Raw genomic sequence first — 19,583 nt, forward strand, 5'->3', positions numbered from 1 at the left:
TCTCAACACCTACACTCTATCATTACCTTCCTTTGAATTATCTTTCTTAATAAATGAGACAAACCAATAGAAAACATAGCCCAGCACTAGAAGACTATGATCACTTAAGGACTACATTTTCAAGCACATACCTAGAGTGGAGCAAGACAAAAATAGTTTACGCTGAATCACACTCAAACACAGTCTCCAATTCAGAGAGCTGTTTTGCTCCCATTAGAATTGTAGAGTACAAAAAAAATTGTATAATAATAAAATATTCTCTTTTTTTTTGGTACCAGGAATCGAACTCAGGACCTTGTGCTTGTCAGGCAGGCGTTTTTGCCCCTGAGCTATATCTCTGGTCCATACAATAATAAAATATAACCATGGATGCTTGCTTAGGTAAGGTGAGGCCTCCTTCGATACCCAAAACCAGGTGAGGGCCTAAAACCTTCCGGTTCCTCAGCAACCCTCAGCCATAGCACGCTCCTGAGTCCTGAAGGTACCCTGTCCCCATCATTGGCCCTCAGCCCAGGGTGGCAGATGGAGATCATCACTGGCACACATCAATTACATTGGCCCCTACTTCACCTTGTGAGACTTTGAGTTCTGCCAACAATGCTCTTTGGCTAGTATTCAGAAAGGCCAGGTCTTGTCATTTAGGTCTCAATTGAAAATCACCTCTGAGCAGGGATCTTTATGACTTCTCTGCGTAGTAAAGAAGATCCACTATCACACCTTTCTGCTTCTTCAGAGTACTAGCTGCCATCCAAAGCAAGCTCCACTTGCTTTGTTATGTCTGTGCTACCGTAAGTTCAGGGGCCTCATCTGTCTTGTCTCTGCCAACATCACTAGGACCTAGCACAATGTCTAGGTCACAGAAAGTGGGCTTGGCAAATACCTTTTCATGAACCAAAGGAAGAAGTCACCCAAAGGTCCTTCACAACACACCAAAGAGCACATGGTAGGTCAGAATCAGGAACTTCCAGGGAAATCATGTAGCTCTAGCAGAATAATTTTCAGCCAAGACAGCATATGGTAGAGACAATGGAGCTGGAGGTGGAGGACATCAGAATATTGCACTGCCCCTCCCATGGGAAACTGGCTGGAGAGGACCTGATATTGCTGCGTCAGAACCACTGAAAAGAACCAAATCCTCTGCTGTGCCAGAGACGAACAGAGCATTTAGCAAAAGAAAGTACATTGTTTAATGGGACCTTCAGAGACCTTAACTCAGAAGACACACACACACACACACACACACACACACACACACACACACACACACAGAGTTTCTCAGGACCAACCCCAATACTTCAGAAGTTTAAATAGAATTTCTTTAGTCTTGGCAGCAGCTAGGGAGCCCAGCAGCCCCTCTCGGCTCATGGGGACTCCTGAGGACCACAGGTGGCGTTGTACCCGGCACACAGTCAGGGCTCACACAACACAAATGCCAAAGTCACTTGGATGGCAGGGAGGCGGGCACAAGTCTGGGAAGGCTACAGGGATGAAGAAATGAGGCTAGTGGGAAAGGTACAGGAATGGACAGCAGTTTGTTGCCACTGCCATTTGTAAGACTCCTTAGAGGATGTGAACAACCACAAGAGGATTTTGTTTTGTTTTGTAATTTTGAAATATGAAACCCTAGTATAAATTTTCCATTTGAGGATTTTCTAAACTTTGGGAATGTTTTATACCAAGGGTAAATATTTGCTGGGCATGTAAGGGCCCCATCAGAATGCTTATCTAAAAAGCTCTTTGGTCTGTTCTTCGTAAGAAAATTCTACACTCAACTCAAGCTACTCATTCTCCTGGGAACCCACAAACACTCGCCTTCTCTCATTCGCTAAGGCTTACCCACAGTTTGAGCCCAGGCCAGATCTGCATTAAGAGGCATTTCTGAAAGGTTATTTCTATTTGCATCAAATTTCTCTTAATGAAAGGTGAGGGTGTGTTGGGCAGGTCAGTGCTCAGGGTGTGACCACATCAATGTTGGAAAGTTGGAAGAAAGTAGTAACCATAAAGCAGGGCTGCAGACCTCAACAGTTGAGGGCCGCAGCTGGTGCCTGCTGCACAGTGGGGCCACTTTGTTTTACAGGCAAACCAGGCAATCAGTTGTCATGCGTTTCAGAACGTAAAGAACAAATGCAGAGAGGCTTCAGGACAACAGCCAAGAGGTCAGGGAAACACCCTCCTCTGGGAAGCTGCAAGGATGAGCACACAGACCATCAGCTTTCTGCGGGTGCAGAAATCAGCTGAGGCTGACGAACACGATCCTGTATTTTAGTAAAAACTTCTACCACTGTGAAGTCCCTCCACTTGGTGTGATACACTTCAACGCCTGATCTCACAGCACGGACCCAGACCTCACAAGGACTCTGCACAGAAAATATTATTCACATTTTACAAATCATGAGACTGAGACAGCAGTTAAACAACTAGCTTCTGTTATGAAACAATGAAGTCAGGATCCAAATCCATATTATTTCTACTATAGCACTACTATAATATATAAAAACATCCCACTAAGATTCCAATATGGTTCTTCCTCATGCCCCAGGTTTCGCAGAAGAGGCCAGTTCACTCTGGAACATGTCTGAGTTATGGTCAGTATATCTTGGTAGAACTACCTGGCAGGCAGCTGGATGGTCACATTGCATAGGAGGGCTCTTCAAGGTGAGAGCTCAGAGGCTCCCAGGAATACAGCTTTGATTCTATACCCCACATAGGAAACTCTAGTCAAAGCAAGAGCCTTTACCAAAACTGGAAGCGCACGTCATTGGCACCAAGGAGGAAGCAAAGCCCTCAAGAGCTCTGACATTCCTGGAGGCCCCTACAGTCGATGCGGACACCCACAGCAGATACCAGCCACAGAACCAAGGTCAAGAATAGGGAAGCACCCAGGACAGCTTCTGGCCATATTTAGGGTCTTCTTCCTAATCCTTTCTAAAGTAACAGATTATTATTTCCTACTCAGATACAAAATGGTGTTTAGACACAGCAAGCAGAGCATCTATTTTGCTTTTGCTCTTAACCGAACAGTCTAAAAGGCAGCCAGCAGGACTGCAGGCAATAGGTAAACCCTTTCAAGCTAGACAAATGGCTGGAAGTCAGGATCTGCCACTAACTAACTATATGGCTGTAAGAAAGTCATTTGATTTCTCTGAGTTTGGGTTTCTTCTTACGCAAAGTGTGACTGGTGCCCCCAGTCCCTCTCCAGACCATGACTCAGGGCTTTTGCAAGGATTCAATGAAGCAGCCTATGAAAGGATTTCCTATCCTGTTCATGGGCACCCAACAGACTTTCACAATTAAATCTTCTTTGTGGGCACTCTTTGGAAACCAGAGTCAGCTTTGACTCTGACCCAGGCCTGGAATTTGAGTGAGAGGCATCCCAAAATGTTTCTTGAGAGACACCACAGCCAAACTTCAAGCCTGGGAAGTTCTCCATGGAAATCTATATTCTTGATAGCTATCCTTACTTTCTTAAGGTGGACCCTTCTAACCAGGGAGTATTCCAGAGACAATTTCTTAGAAAATGACCCACAGCTGGCATTCAAGGAGTGCCTGCTACTAAATCCAAAAGGAAGTCACATCCAGGTAAGGCCCTTCTAAGAGAGGATTCTGGCAAGATCTCAAATCCAGACCAATGAACTGAGATAAATGCCCAGTATTCAAGAACTGTGAACTTTATCTGACCCAACGCACTCATAGCCCCAGTAACTTTACTTTTTCTGCAGAGTGACACAGCCATCAACAGCTGTGGAACATCAAAAATAAGACTTCTGGGGTCTAAAGTTACCCCTCATCCAACATGAGAGAAAGAAAACACATTTCTGGGTCTCTGCCTCTTTATGCTTTGCTTCTGAGGAACAACTGTCAACAAGATATAGGATACACTGCTCTGTTTGCCACTAAAATGCACGGAACATAATTTCACATGAAGCTACGCCCGCTTAATTGTGATGCATTAAGTATTACGTTCATTGTTTCTGAAACTGGGTAGAAATGAATAATTTATTTCAGACAAAGGAAACTCTTGAATATGAAATGCCTCATCTTTTAAAATTACAATTTGGAAGACAAGAATGAAAAAATACCCAGAGCCAGTGAACCTTATACTGCTAATAGAAAACAATGCTTCAACTGTTTCTACTTTGTTTGCAAACATTACATTTTTTAAACATTCTTGAGAATAATCAGGGGGAAGAAAACACTAGGTTTCACCATGCACACATCTGCTCAAACACAGGGCTTGCATATCCAGTATTAGTTTTCTGTGCTGGGTGAACATCCACCCCTCTGTCACTGATGTTCCCTGGCTCACCTAAAATCCACTCCCAGCATCTCAGGACCTCTTTGTAGAATTTCTTTCCTGCATCTAGCTCTCTTCCTCTTCTCTTCCTTCACTCCCAAGGCACTTTCCTGGGCTCTGCATTTCTTTCTGGCTCGAGGTTATCTCCCTAACAATTAGCATGGTGCCTGGCACACAGTAAGCTCTGGAACAACGTGAGCTACAGGTACTTTGAGAGCAGATAACCAATGTTCACGAGTGAATTGAACTGGTGATTATTATTTCAGGTGTAATCACTGATGTTTCTTTTCTTTTTTTTTTTTTTCAGAGTAGGAGAGATTTAAATCCACTGAAATGACCTACTATGACTGCTTTATGCTAATAAACTGAGGGAGGAAGAAGGGAGTTAGAATGCATGTAAAAGAAACACACTGGCAATCAGCTCCCATTTCCTGAGCGGTTCCTAAGTGCCAAAGCACACTAAATACTCTCTAAGTGTTACCTCCAACAACCCTATGAACTGGATACTGTTATTACACCATTTACAGACCGAAGACCAAGAAGGCTGTCACCTATGTTCCCACCAGCTCTAGTAAGTGCTTGAATGTGGAATTCAAACCGGGGTATAAGTGGTGGCAAGACTTGTTCCAGGGTGCCACTGTGCATAACCTCCTAGGAACATCAGGACCTCGCCCCCTGCCCCTCCCTGTGCCCACCCCAGACTTTAGAATGACTGCAGACCGTCTGCCTGGTAGGTCTTCCCCGGGAGGGAGAATGGCTGCCAGGAAGCACCAGCAGCGGAAAGGACAGCAGCACCTGCCTCCCCCTACGCCAGGAGGTTATTAAAGCAATGTCCTAAATAAGGAAGGAAGCAGAGCGGCTTCTGGAGCTGCACTGTGGTAACTGCTGGCTACAGTCCCCAAAGCCCACCCTCCTTGCTGCCCTCCCAGCGGTGCCTGAGGTTTGTGGGCAATGCTTTCAATTAAGACAACTCCCTACACTGAGAACCTCAGAGTTTTTATTCAGACACTCTTGCGAAATGTTCCGAATCAAGTTGAGAATTTGGCATAGAAAATAGCCAACTAAGACAGAGGACTTAGGAGCCAAAAGAAGAAATAGTAAATAGAAGATAAATGAAAAAACAAGCCCTATGTGAAGTTCTCCAAATAGACACCACCTGTCAGGGAGCCAAAGGTCCACAGGGAAGCTGGAAAATACCATCCGTCCTCACAGGGGGACAGTCCTGGCCCGGACAACCAAAGCCTATGCATGAGCCATTGTCCCCATATGAGAAAATAGAAGGACTGCTGAGCTCAGACAGAGCGCACTGCTGAGGCTGGTGTTGGGGGACCACGGAAAGACAGGTCCAACTGTCCATGGCTGGGCCCACCAGGGGAAGCCCCTCTTCAGCCATCTGACTCCCCAGTGAACAACTGTCAGAGGTCCCCTTTCTCTGCCCAACCAAAACACCTCCTGGCATTCAAGGCACTGTCACGGCCTGGCCCCAGCCTGCTTCACAACACCCTACACTCATTCCTGGTGACTCCAGTCTGCCTGCTGCGCCACCCCACAGGCACCCCCCACCTGCCCTCCCAGGACCACCCAGCCAAGCCCAGGGAGCCACCACTGACTGCTCCGCTGCCTCCTTAAAGCCGAGTGCACACAGCCCACCTTTCAGGACAGAAAGGAGCAGATCCAGTGGAGCTGCCAGGGCCTCACCTGGTGGTTCCGGGCAGGCAAGTGAACCCCCAGCTCTGCTTTCAGGGGGAGCCTTGTGCATCTTTCCACTCCAGGAAAAGAGGTCTGGGAGGGAGGAGCTTGAATTTGACCCACACTTGCTGAATCTCCAGCTAGAACAGAGGCTGACAGCAATGTGCTCCTGCCTTCATTGTTTACCTCCCCAGAAGGTCCTCTATGATGACGCTTGAGTCACCCACAGGAGGACTTACATCCTTCTCTAGTCTAGAAGCACCTGCAGCAGCTATTTGCACTTTTATGGCATGAAACTATGTTAAGTTGAACCCTCTGGAATTTCTGCTATTCTACCATGTTGACTTATACAAATGGCAATTTCATATGACTGAATCTAAAAACCCCAGCAATGCTGAGGTGAGTTACTATCACCCTTCCTTGGCTTTACCAAAGCCCTGACCAAGGCCCTGAGCCCGGAAAAACTACCTCTCTCCCAGCTCTTCTCCCATTGCTCCTCAGTCCTGGTGCTCCCACCACAGCAAACGGCCCAGGGTTACCAACCTAGACACTCTATCTTTGCCCATTCTGTTGTTTCTGCCTGAAATGACCTCTCTGGGAACCAATTCCTCTCCATTCCACAAAGCCAGCTCAAAAATCCCCTGTAGTGAGCCTTCTCTGACCCACAACCCCTTCTAGTCAGTTATTCCCTCCTTAGGGCTACATTTGAGTTAGGTACACAGTTTTACTCACTGATCAGAACTTACTTAGTTTATGCCTATCACAAAAATTTAAAAGAGAATTCTTAGGAGGCCATGAAGAGATCCTATCCCCCCGTGAGTCACTGGACCTCCCACTATGAGGGCAGTAATGCATCTGGCAGGAGTGAAATTCTATCCCACTGAAAAACTGAAACTGACCAATTCTCTTCATTCTATTTTGCTTTTTTTTTTTTTTTTTTTTGGTTTTTCTCCGGTACCGGGAACCGAACTCACGACCTTGCACTTGCCAGGCAGGCGCTTTTGCCGCTGAGCTAAATCCCCAGCCCTCTTCATTCTAAATTACATAACTACATAGCTTACATATGTAACATAATATATAATGAGTATGTTACACGCATATGTGTATATGTGCATTATGTGTAATACATGAGACTTACATGTGTATGTACATATGTAACATTATGTAACATGAGAATATCATATATGTGTTATATATGTAACAGTTTTATATAATACTAAGTGCACATATCATTTTGTGGACACTTAACAATATATGAAAAGAAGCACCAATTGCATTCTTTGTAGAAATAGGCCAGCAGGTTTTTTAAAGCCCATGTTTATGAAACGTCTCATTAATCTTGTTCCTGAAAACTCCAGAAGAACTCCTGATGAAGCAGATACCAGGAGCTCACTATTCTGGAGAGCCCTCGATAGACCACTACTTTTTCTCTCTCAAACTTAGGAATAGCAAGTGGCATTTAGATGGGAAAAGGGATAAATAGGAAGAAACTCTGCCCATAACTCAAAATCAGAAATAACAGCCCTTCCTACAATACACATATATAATATTATATATCATATACCATATGTAATGTCTGTGTAATGTAACATACAATACTGTCATATTATCTCATATATGTATATATATTTATGTATGCATTATATAATACGTATCACATAAACATATGTAAATGTATGTGCATATCACTTAATAAAAAGTATCCATTAATCTTGTATGTAATGTTTGTACTTAGCTTCCCCGGGACATTTCACCTGCCTTTCCTGGAGAATGCTGGCTCTACTACTCCTTAGTCATATGTACTCAGTTTCTCACTGGGCCTTAATGTCATCATCCTGGAAATGGAGCTACAATTATCAACCAAGATCGAAACAAGTTATTGCATGTAAAACACTGTTACAGCTTGTGTTTAAAAATCCCCCCCAAAGCCCCATGTGGTCATAGGTGGGGCTTTCACAGAGGTAGCTGGATCCAGAGTGTGTGACTGATTCATGGTGCAATGCTAGGATTAAGGGTGCTAGGATTAAGGGTATGAGTGCTACCTGCCCTAAGAGTGGATATCTGGATACAATATTAGGGACACAAAGAGGCTTGCTACTAATTACTTACAGTTTGTTGCTTGCTTGCTTTGTTTTCCTGTCTTCTGCCTGCCATAAACTGTTTCTCCTCTGTGATGCCCTCTGCCATGCCACCTGCCTTGGAGCCAGCCAACTGTGAACTGAAACCTGTACAAGCTATGAACTAAGTAAACTTTTTTTCCTTTAACTTTGAGTGTTGGGTATCTGTCTCAGTAATGAGAAAACACCTTGGTTTGAGGCAAACACCAAGCACCTTGTGTCCTACAGCTGTCATAATTGTTGTTTTTATTTCTTCTGAATTATCATGAGGAGGGCAGTCATTTCCAGTTGGGAGTTCATGCAGAGTTTCAACTTGGTCATTGCCTTTCCCATCTAAATGCTACTTTCTATTCCTAAACTCAGGAAAAAACAGCAGTTCTTTTGAAGACTCTCCAGAATTTAGTGATCTGGTATCTGCTTCATCAGAGTTTATTTGAAACTCATAGGAATAAGGATCAATGAAACATTTCATAAACATAGCTTTAAGAAACCTGCTGGCCTGTTCCTACAAAGAATGCAATCGATGCTTATTTTCATACATTATTAAGTGTACACAAAATGATAATGTGCAAAGGGCATCAGGAATAACAGTTGATGTGGTGCTTCTTAGGCAATTCGCAGCAATGTAAAGGAAGGTAGTACCAGCGTGATGGAAGACAAATGAATAGTGTATCAGGTCACCTTAAAGTGGGGCGCAACTACGTATTCCTTTCTTTACCACTGTGTAATGCTATTTATATGACAACATGACAAAAAATGGCCCTAGGCATCCTGCTCTACTTTAGAAGTCTTCCATCCCACAACGAAATGAAAAAGACAGAATCCAGAAATTACTTCTTTGGTTAATACTTCTGCAGTTCCACAGGAATGGTTTTAATAGCGTTCACATTCTGTATTTTGGTTGTCAATTAAGAATCCATCAGAATGCAGGTCTGAACATTAAAACAATAAGTAGTGGCTTATATTTCAACTTGAAAGGCCCTCTGTCAAACAGTGTTTTAAGGGTCAAGCTCAAGAAAGAGAAAGTGGAATTAAAGAGGAAGAGAAGGGACTAAATATTTCTTTCTGAATAAAGGACCTAGCTCCGAGCTTAAAACACCATCATGTAAGAGCAGAAAGAGCACTGTATGTGGAGTCAGGAAAATAAGAAGTGAGTCTAAGCTTTTACACATATTGGCTGTTTAGCCCTAAGATAGTTGCTCAATCTCTCTGAGCTCGGGTTCACTTCTCAAAAACCAAGACAGTACCGATCCTTTAGCCCAGCGGGGACCAAAAGGAAGCCATGCTTATGAATGTGCACCTCAGTGCAGTCCAAAGAGCAGGAGCTCCCCAGAAGGACTCCTCCTCACTGGCCTCCCCTTAAAAACAATGTAGGTTGGAAGAATGCACAGCTCCGGGATGGCCAGAGTCCCAGAGGGAACCCAAAAATAGGCCATTTGACCAAATGATTAAAAGTCTGTCATATGCTAATGTGTGAACAGGGCGGACCCTGGGCCGATTTAGTAGGAGTAAATTGCAATTGATTCTCAAAGAAATTGCTTGTTTTTCCCCTTCCTCAGCTGTGTCACCCTCTCTCACACACAGCTGCCTTTGTCACAGCCAGGGACAACTGAAACACATGTCAAGGAAGATCTTTTTGAGGCAAAATGTTTGAAATATAGACATCTGCACTATTTAAGTACACTATAAATACACACCCTCATGTGCAGGCTGATAAACAGATATATCCAAACTGGTGTGTGTACACACACATTTATATGGCTGTTTTAGAGGGCTTGCATTTAGAAACAATTCTACAACCAGCGCCACATCTTTCTGTATGTTTTGCAAATCCCTCTGCATTGGAAAGCTAACCTGAATCACTTTGATTTCTTCAACAGCCTAGTATTTGAAGAAAGATCATGAAAGATCCCACCCTTGAAATCCTCTCTTCAAACACTAGGCAGTCCTACCTGTGTAAATCCTGGATATGAGGGGAAAAAATGGGTAAAAGATCACTGAAGATTTAAAAAATCATAATAATAAAGGTTAACAATGGCTGCTTTCACCCCTAATTTCTGATATGGCGATAGACCCTCTTAGAACATTAATTAGAATGGAAAGAGAGATGAAAGAAATGCCCACGGGACATAATAAATTAGCCCCTTATGCAAATTATCCATTCGTTTTCATCACTGACCCAGCTAGTGGAGTCTCTAAATTACGGGAAGTGGTTAGTTTCTTTAACAAAAAAAAATTCCAGTTGTAAGATTAATTTTTTTAAATCTGGGGGCTGGGAGAGCTGAAAGCAACAAATAATTTCTCATGGTTTTCCTCGCTGACAACTCAGAAAAAGACAAAAAATATGAAAATTAATGTTCCATCCATTGGTTCTTGCTGCTAGAAATCTATTAATTAAACCTGTTCCGAAACAATGGACCACAACCCTCAAGTGAGCCCACAGCTGTGGTGCTCGTGTCACTGTGTCACCAAGAGAGGAAAGAGATGTCCCCCAAAGAGGCGCAGATCTGACCAGGTGAAGGGCAGCTGAAGGGAGGTGGGGAAACGCCAAGACGTGAGGAGTTTCAAACAGCAATTTAAAAACAAACTCACACCTAATTTTACTTGTCATCACTGTCTTAGACAATTTATGATTCACTGTCCTATAAATTTATAGAACTCTCACTTTTCGTATCAGTAAAATAAGGAGACTAGACTAAAATGACCTCCAGAAGTCCTACTATATCCACCATCCAGTGATGTTTACTTATCCTCGTACACCCAAGGCACTTCTGATAATTTAATTTATTTAAATATAATCTTATGGCACGCATTTCGTCTAGTGAATTCACTCCTGGCTTCATTTTCCCTTTCCTATTCTCATTTTCTCCTTTTCCCTATTTTCTCCCCTTCCTGTGTTTTACTCTGTCTTCTCCCATGTATTCAAATAAGGCGCCTTAAATACATTCAAGTTCAAAGTAAGGTATACATTGAATAAATCATCCTTTATAAATGTTATTAATATGAAAGTTATATACGCCAGGATAACAAATTTCCTTGGCATGAGGAAAATGCTAGCAAGAAAAATAGTAAGTTCTAGAATAATACAAGACTCAATATATACAACCTTTAAAGAGAGAGAAAATCTGTTAAATATCTTGGTGCATGGCCCTCACATTGTAAAAGGAGCAGGTGACTCTCAGGTTAGGCAAATACCAGCTCAAGGTCACCTAGCTAGTTAGGGGTCACACCAAAGGGAAAACACAGAGCTCCTAACTCCTGAACCAGTATGCTCTGGACCAAACAAGCCCAACTTGGTATCTTCCCTTAAGAATTTGATACTGTGCCCCAGAGAACAACAGAAAAAGGATATCCTTTGTAACAAACAAGCTTCCACAGCAGAAAAATGAAGAGATGGCAGAAAGAAATACTTCAGAGGACTAAGGAGAAGGAATGAGGACAGACATATTGGCTATGAATAATTTTGTACCTGTAACAATCTTCAGTTCACTCAATTACCTGTCACTCACTAATGTTTTGTCTCCCTTTCTCTGGTAATAGGACCTCCAGTTACTACGCAAAATATGTGATGTTCTCCACCTTCACAATCTTCACTGGAACATTTAGGCCTCTGCCATTAGTAGTTAGCTACTAGAATGGCCCACTGCTTTTTTCGTGAAACTTCGTGCATTGACATTAGTAAGAAAATGTTGTCTTCAGGAAGTGATCAGTGAAACACAAAAGACAGAGGGTCTTCCGGTCATCAGGCAGGTGATAGAGTACAGGCACACCGGGAGCCAATTTTTGTAAGGGGACCAAAAAGTGTGTGTGTGTGTGTAGACACATATATACATCTTCATATCTAAACAAAAAATTGAAAAGACTCATGTCACATGTTAACTTACAGTGGTTATCTTTTCTTTGTTATCCTCTGCGTAATTTCATACTGTTGTACAATAAAAATGGAATGCTGAGGGACAGGAGAGGAAGAAAATAAAAACCAAAAGTAGTGGTCTGTGAAAGTGAAATGTAAGTGTACTTAGCAGAGCCTTCGGAGACGGAAGCCGCTCCCAGGTTTAAGGTTTGCCCTTCTCAGGGAGCAGTAATTCTTCTGCCATGAGGGGTGCCGGGAAAAAGATTTATGGGGTGAGGCTGGAGGAATGGGAATCAGTGAAGCTGAGAAGGGAAGGCTGATCACAAGAATCCTTAAGCACAGTAAGAGCTCCGGCCTGGGTGTGCACTGCTGCAACAAACTCACCTCCAACCAAAGAGCCAAAGGACAAGGGCCTGAAGGAGCAGGAGAAATTCAGAGAGGGAACAAGGAAACCCTTCCCCAGAGAGCAGTTAAACCTCTAGCTGTGTGATTAGGAGGCAGGACTTTCCTCAGGGGTCTTATGGACAGAGGGCAGATTTTTCATTTCTTGTTCAAGGTTGTTTATGAGCAGCCTTCCCAAAGGCTCAGATGGCTACCCACTTCAAGACATAGAATTGGTATTCCACCATCAGGAAATACGGTCTGCTGAAAAGAGGCCCCGTCTTGGAGTCAGAACTGAGCGCAGAAGAGCAGGTAATTTCTGCGGGCCCTGATCACAGTACTGTGAAAGAGTGAGACTGGCAGAAGGGATAGTGATGACCCTCCAGTTTATTACAGAAATCAACAGGCAAATGACAGTACCATTACACAAGATGGAGAACTCAGGGAGGGTACGAGGAGAAAAACGGGAGACAGTGAAATCTATTTTGGATATGCTGAGTTGGAGGTAAATGAGATACAGGTGTTAGCCAGAACTCAGCTGGAAATAATAGCTTAGAGCTCAGGTGAGGCTAGAGTAGGAGGGAAGGCTCTGAGTCCTTGGTAAAAGTGGTAGCTGAGGTCCCAGGAATGGATGAAGTTCAGACAGAGAGCAGGCAGCAGGAAGAAGCCAATTGCAAGCACTCCTGTAAGCAGTGTCCTGGCAAAGGTTCCCAAGGCTACCCTCAGCAACGTGACGCTGGCCAAATGCCTTCCCCTCTCTGCGCTGAGCGTCTGTAAAAGCAGAAGGTTGGACCAGGTCCCTACGGACACTTCTCTGGCATCCAACCACTAACAGGTGATGGGATTGTCACTTCAGAACCAAGAAAGATGCTTGGTGCTGAGCAGACACCAGCACGATAAGCCAGTCCCTGCCTTCCCAATGGGGAACACAGACACATAAATAAGGCCTCTTGAGATGCTATGATTAACACCTACCAAAACAGCAAGAGCACAAGGCAGCATGAGGAAGTCCTGCCTGGAAGTGCTTGTCTGGGTGAATTCCAAAAAGGCCCACAGATATGAAATTTGATCATGACCTTAGAGAAGTAAGAGAATTTTCCCAAGCCAGTGCAAGGCCGTATGCAAAGGGACAGGAAAGTGCATGTACATGGACTAGCCAGAGAGTTGTTTCCCCCATGAAGCAGGAGTGGAGAGGGGGTGTGGGGCTGTAACAAGGGAGGCAGCAAGGCCAGGCTGAGCAGGGTGTCCTTGGCCTGCTAAGGAATGCGCCACACCCAGAGTCAATAAGGAACCTAATGGGGTCTCAAAGGTAGGAGCACAAGGAGCTGCTTCCAACAGCGGGGTATAAAGAAAAAGATCAGCACACCCCTAACAGGTAGTATGTTCAAGCCTTTCTCTCTCATCCTGCAGAAGATGTCACCATACGATGCAAAGTTTTTAATGAAGTTTTTTACATAGTACCATAAATATGATGTCCATTAAACTAGAAATGTCCACCATGGCTAATAATTCACAACATTATGCAGAAAAGGGGGCCAGACTTGAAAGCATAGGCACATCTCTCCTGAAGGGAGCCGTTTCTAATTACTTGGCCCCTAGCGGTAATATCCTAAGGCTTCCAGGAAGGTCTAAACCTCTCCTAGGACTTGTAGGGAAGTGATGACAGAGCCAGGATCTTGGGATGATGTCTTTCACTAAATCAGACTGAGGACATTCCAACCGTGATATTGCTCTTGTGGTACAGTCTTTCCACCTGACTCGTACGGGGCCGCTTCCCCTTGGATTCTCTGCACTGAAGGCCTGGCATCTCTTGACTCTTCTCTACAAAATCTAATCTTGCAATCAATACTCTGCAACCCTGGAGCCCTCTTCATCTCTTGTTGCCAAGAGGGGTTCAGATCTTCTCTCCACCCTCAGGCTTCTCTTGGAACACACTATAGTTTTAAACTTTCTCACTTCTTTATTTGCCCTTTCTGCAGAGTCAAAAAAAAAAAAAAAAAAAAAAAAGTCAACAGGCTCATCAGCCTTTTAAGTCACTATTTAGTTCTTGCTGTTGCTTGAACTTTTGTGAAGGAAAAGAGAGACAGATCAGGGGCTAAAGAGCAGAGCTAGCTGTGGTGGGTGAGGCAGATGTTAAGTACCACATCCTGGCTTCCTGCCTGAGCTTCTAAGCTCCCACACAGCTCTACCCTCTGGCTCCCAGGAGACTTTTCTGCATTCCTCCCACTATTCAAACATCCTCTTGCACCAGTTTACTTTGCCTTTGTGTATTTCATGTTCCAGACCCCAGAAGACCACACTGGCACCAACCAGGGGTAAATGTATCCCCTCAAGCCCGTTAGCAAACCTTCCAGGCCAAAAGCTTCTGCTATCAAATTTCCACAAGACTAGGCCTCCTAACCTCCCACTGAACTTGGAGCCTGACGAGGCTGCTCCAAACTTCCCTTCTGCGATTTAGGCTTCAGAACAGACGTCAGTTTTTAGATCCCACCTTATTTTTGTTCCCTTCCTTGTTTCCACCAGGCCTAAGATAATACTTCAACATGGTCTTTTGTCTGGTTCATAAGTTAACAATGGCAAAGACAGCCATGGGCTTGAGGAATCCAAAGAAAATGGAAACATAATAATGTCAAACATGTCAGTGGGAAGAGTCAGCTCACACTTAATGTACGTGGATAAACATACTCTTCACACTGAGCAGAGAAATCCAAATATGGAAACTCTGATTGCTACCACATCTGTAAAAGGCAAGACCCTGCTATTCTGGCTTTCTCAGAGAGATTTTCATGACAGAAGAGATGTTCTAGAAACTCAGATTCATACTATGAAAAGCAACATTTATCATCTTTGCCTCTCTGTCCTTCTCCATCCTAGAAAGGCCAAACTGGATAATATGCATTATTCAAGGACTTAAAACCTCTCAAGGCTCCATTTGGCTGTACTACACCCACTTAAGGAACACAGACACTGTCAAGAGGTCAAAGCTCGTTAGTGCTGGAACCTAAATTCAATGCCCTTGAGGTATAAAATGGAGCCCTAGACAAGGGCTTCCTGACTCTGCTTAATTCATTATGACTTGTGTTCTTGGCAGGACAGGTCTCACAAATCCATGATCATTTTTGCTGTGAAAAGAGCCCTAGCTGAGAGAAGGGGCCAATACATGAATGAGTGAAATTTGCTCCGTGCAAAGAGTCATGAGTCATTTCTAACACCAATAAAAGAAATTCAGAGAAGCCAATTGTAACTAGGAATGACCACAGCACTTTGAATGCAGAAATAAAGCAATGCAGGAGCACAGGGGAGGGATTCTGAGGTGACCTCAATCTTCCCTCAGAATCATGAAGTGTCATTTACTCCAATGAAATGAACAACCTAGACAGGGCAACTGAGTCTTAAAGGATCCTAATCAGAGCAACTCTGAAATGGTCCCTCTTCCCTTCCCGCTTCTTCACCTCTCACCATGCATGGGAAGGTTCACATCTTCCAGCCAGGAGGGAAGCAACAGGCAGGAGTCATCACTCTTTAAAAGCTTCAGGCTCACCTCTGGCGCCCAACCGGCCACATCCTACCTTAATTCCTACAGACAAAACTACTGATGCTTACATGAACTTGCCTGTACAGCTCTCCTCTACTGTCTGAGCCACTGTCAGGACTGGACTCCTAGGACCATTCATGGGGACTTTCAGTGAAAATTATCAGCGTTATTCAGGGGACATGAATGCCTTTGATGCTAAATTATCTGTACCCTTATATCTTCTTATATTAACACACACACATACACACACTCTTAGATTTCCTTTAAACTAAGTGGCAAAATCAAGCAGATAAGTGTTTCTCAAGTTTGATGTACCTATAAAGGTCTCCGCCAAGGATCTTGTCAAAGAAGATTTTGATTTCTATAGGTCAGGAAAGTAGCCTGAGATTGTGCACTTCTAAATAACTCCCTGGACTTGTCAGTGTTACTGATCTGAGGACCACACTCCAAGCAGCAAAGGGTAGATATTTATAAGGCCTGGAATCAAATAAATCTGGGTTTAAATTCCAGTTTATCTTTTAGGACCTTTGTGATCTCGGGCTGGTTTTCTAACTTCACTATGCCTCAATCTCCTCACCTCTAAAATGGAAATAATGACACCTAAGAAGCATCTGATGATAGCATACGCTAATAATGCAAAGCTCAATACAATACATGGCATATAGCAAAGGCCTAATAAATGTCAGTTGCTGACTATCTAAGATTCACGAGGGCAGGGATAATAACTGACTCACTGCCAAAACCACAACAAACCTCCTGAACACAGGAGGTGCTCAGTGAATGTTTGGTGAATAAATGTACAATACACTCACACATAATATCAGTATTTTGCATTCTCTTGGTTCTGTGGCTTTTCTGCAAAAAATATAAAGCATTCAGAACACTAGAACTCTCATCAGTAGCAAACCACCAACTAACAGAATCAAATTCAATATTAACCACCATTTTTAACCACCATGTTTAACCACCAAGAAATATAATTTGTGGTAGCTATATGCACTTGAGAAAATATCTCAACTATAAATAAATAAAGACAATATCAGTCTGGCATCTGTATGTCATTAAGAGAAATTATTGCCTTGCTCATATTTATGGGCTGCCTGAATGCAGATGTTATGAAAAACTTAATTCTAAAACTAAACTCACTACCAAACCAAACAGAAAACTCCAGAGAGAGACAAAACAAACCACGGAAAGCAAGACTACATTTTAAAGAGCCTCTGGATAGTACATTCCCTCAGAAATGTACACACCTGCTCAGGAAAAACTAGAAAGAGAAGAATTAACAAATGGTAGAGCTTAATCTTTTAAATCAAAGGCAGACAAGCGAGTCCAACCAAAATTCTTCAACAATCTAAGATTACTTTCTATTCCCTGAGGAAAGTGGCATCCTTAGAATAGATCTCATTCCAGAGAGGCACTGTGTAAGGAATGCAACAACAGGAGAATACGAATGCCACCTACAGACAGAAACAGCATTCCCTTTGCCAAGAGTTGGCCAATCATATTTTAACGTGAAAAAGAAATTCAACCAAGTCACCTCCCTCCAACCTCTTCCTAACCATTATACCCATTACTTCATTTGGAATTACTTTTAAGTCATACAATCAGCGTCAGGCACTAAGCCTCTTCATTATCATCATCTTATCTCTAATTTCCCAGAAACACTATACCATTCAACTATCCACTTACGCACTGTTTGAAAACCAAAGAAAAGCAAGCCCATGGATTTCAAGCTAGCAAAGGCAAAAGCATCAGAGTAAAAATGCGAATCTGCTTACCTGATATAAACGGGACCACCCGGAATATATCTGACAATCTGCTGTTAACTGGTTCATAGGGGGAATCTTCCAGCAGATCATTTCCTATAACAGAAAGATTAGGCTCAGATCTAAAAAATAGATGCATTTCGTGAGATGGAGATGTGTTGTTGCTTAATCTGAATTCTAATTATGTTATGATTGTACAACAAAAAAGATACTAAAACTTTCAAAGACTTCAAATACATGTATTTGTTTGTGGTTATTTATTTTTTCATTCCTCTACCTCTGTTGTGTTTGTTCTCCCCAGAGTGCCTTGAAAACACTGGAGAAAAACCTAGGCTGTTTCTTGCCAGAAAACTCTCCCACATTGCAAAGAACTGAAATCAGACAGAAAAGTGCCAATGACACTTCAAGCCTTATTTGCCTCCAGGAGCCAATGGAAGAAAGGTGACCCAGAAGCCCTCATTTTTTTACGCTCCCCAAACATGGCATACAGCCAGAAAACAGGTATCCTGGCTATTAACTGAGTTCATCTCTGAGACAGGTTTTCATGAATACACATTCTGGAGGAAGTTGTAACCGGAAGATCAAATCGGTGTATTACAATTTTTCAGGATGAGCCTCAGTGAATTTTTAATACACAAGATTTTGCACCAGGTTTGCAAAGGCAAGCCACCTATGGCACACGCCTACCCAAAATTTCTCACTGGAATGGACGGCTGTAGCAAGTGATCTTTTTCTCCCTGAGCTACTTGTGTGTTAACCAAAGTTGAACCACAGCAGCTGCTTCAAAGCTCAGCTAATCTAAAATGACAAATGGGTTTGATCAGGTTTGAGAGGGGTAAAGATAGAATGGATTCCACTGAACCTTTCAGAGTTCCTTTTCCCCTGTCAGAGAATAGGTGGAAGAGAAGAAACGGGAAAACTGGCAAAAATGCAGGGGAAGCCATTGTATCACTGGTCTGTGAAGCCTGCTAGAGCCTCAGGTTGGCTCTCCTAGGAGAGAAGCTGCGAGTTGCTCCGGTGGCTTTTAATGGGTCCCTACTGGGATGTTCTGACCAGATTTCGAAAAGGCCGGCAGGGTCCCAGGACTGCCCCCCACTTCCTCTCGGGTTTTCCAACAACCATGGCAACAATGCTGTTCAGCCTCAGCAAACACCAGCTGCTGCTGTCTCTGGGGGCCAATGAAAGGCCCTCGTTCCGCAGCTGGGGAGAACTGAGTGCAGGATGCGCTCAGCCAGCCCAGGACCGAGGGGTCCCCGGCTTCCAGAGGGATGGGCAGTGGGTGGCAGGCGGTGGGCGCGTACCCTGCAGGCTCTGGTACATGCTCCAGTAGATGCGCAGGCAGTTCTTCTCCTTTTTCATGCCCCGCTTGCAGCGGCAGTTGTAGAGCGACTTCTGCTTCAAGGCTTCCATGGCGCTGCGGCACTCGTCCTTGGCCTCGAGGCCCGATGCCAGGCTGAAGTTGGTCTCCTTGCCCGCCACGCACTGCCTCAGCGTGCGGTATTTGGTGCTGCAGCTCTGCTCCTTCAGGCACTGATCGCTGGCTTTCACACAGTCCAGGCGGTCCCCGCCGCTCACCTCAGCGGACAGGAGCAAGTCTGCGGGGCCGAGGGGAGGAAGCCTGAGTGAGGCCTGACTGGGACCCCAACGCCCCGACCCCGGGGCAGGGCGCGCAACCCGGACGACTAAGCTCGCCCAGCGTTCTGGGCGCTCTGGGAAGGGAGCGGGTCGACTCCCTGCTCCACGAGTTCGTTTTCCCGCCCACGGAACTACTGCTGCCGTCCCTTCCTCCCCGGGCCGGGATGGGACCAGGCTCGGCAGACTCAGCCGCGGGCTTAGCGGTTTGCCCGACAGCCTCCGGCGCCTACCGCGCCCACCGCCTACCGCCCGAGGGCGGCTCGGGCCCAGCGGCTGCCCCGCCTCCCCCGCACCCAGGGCTGCGGCCGCC

General features: G+C 44.3%; 1 protein-coding gene across 4 annotated transcripts in view; it reads right to left on the reverse strand.

Moving 5' to 3' along the window:
- Gfra1 (GDNF family receptor alpha 1) overlaps window positions 1-19,583 on the reverse strand; it is a 211,735-nt gene that overhangs the window by 185,855 nt on the left and 6,297 nt on the right. For all 4 annotated transcript variants that reach the window (XM_005387843.2, XM_005387845.2, XM_005387842.2 and 1 more), the window contains exons 3-4: window positions 18,940-19,233; window positions 17,651-17,734 (exon numbers count right to left, since the gene is read on the reverse strand). In XM_005387843.2, the coding sequence (XP_005387900.1) occupies window positions 17,651-17,734; window positions 18,940-19,233 (378 nt within the window). The remainder of the gene's footprint in view (window positions 1-17,650; window positions 17,735-18,939; window positions 19,234-19,583) is intronic.

Source organism: Chinchilla lanigera, unplaced genomic scaffold, assembly GCF_000276665.1.
Source record: "Chinchilla lanigera isolate Chin_1 unplaced genomic scaffold, ChiLan1.0 scaffold00030, whole genome shotgun sequence".
In the NCBI taxonomy this organism is placed as follows: Eukaryota; Metazoa; Chordata; class Mammalia; order Rodentia; family Chinchillidae; genus Chinchilla; species Chinchilla lanigera.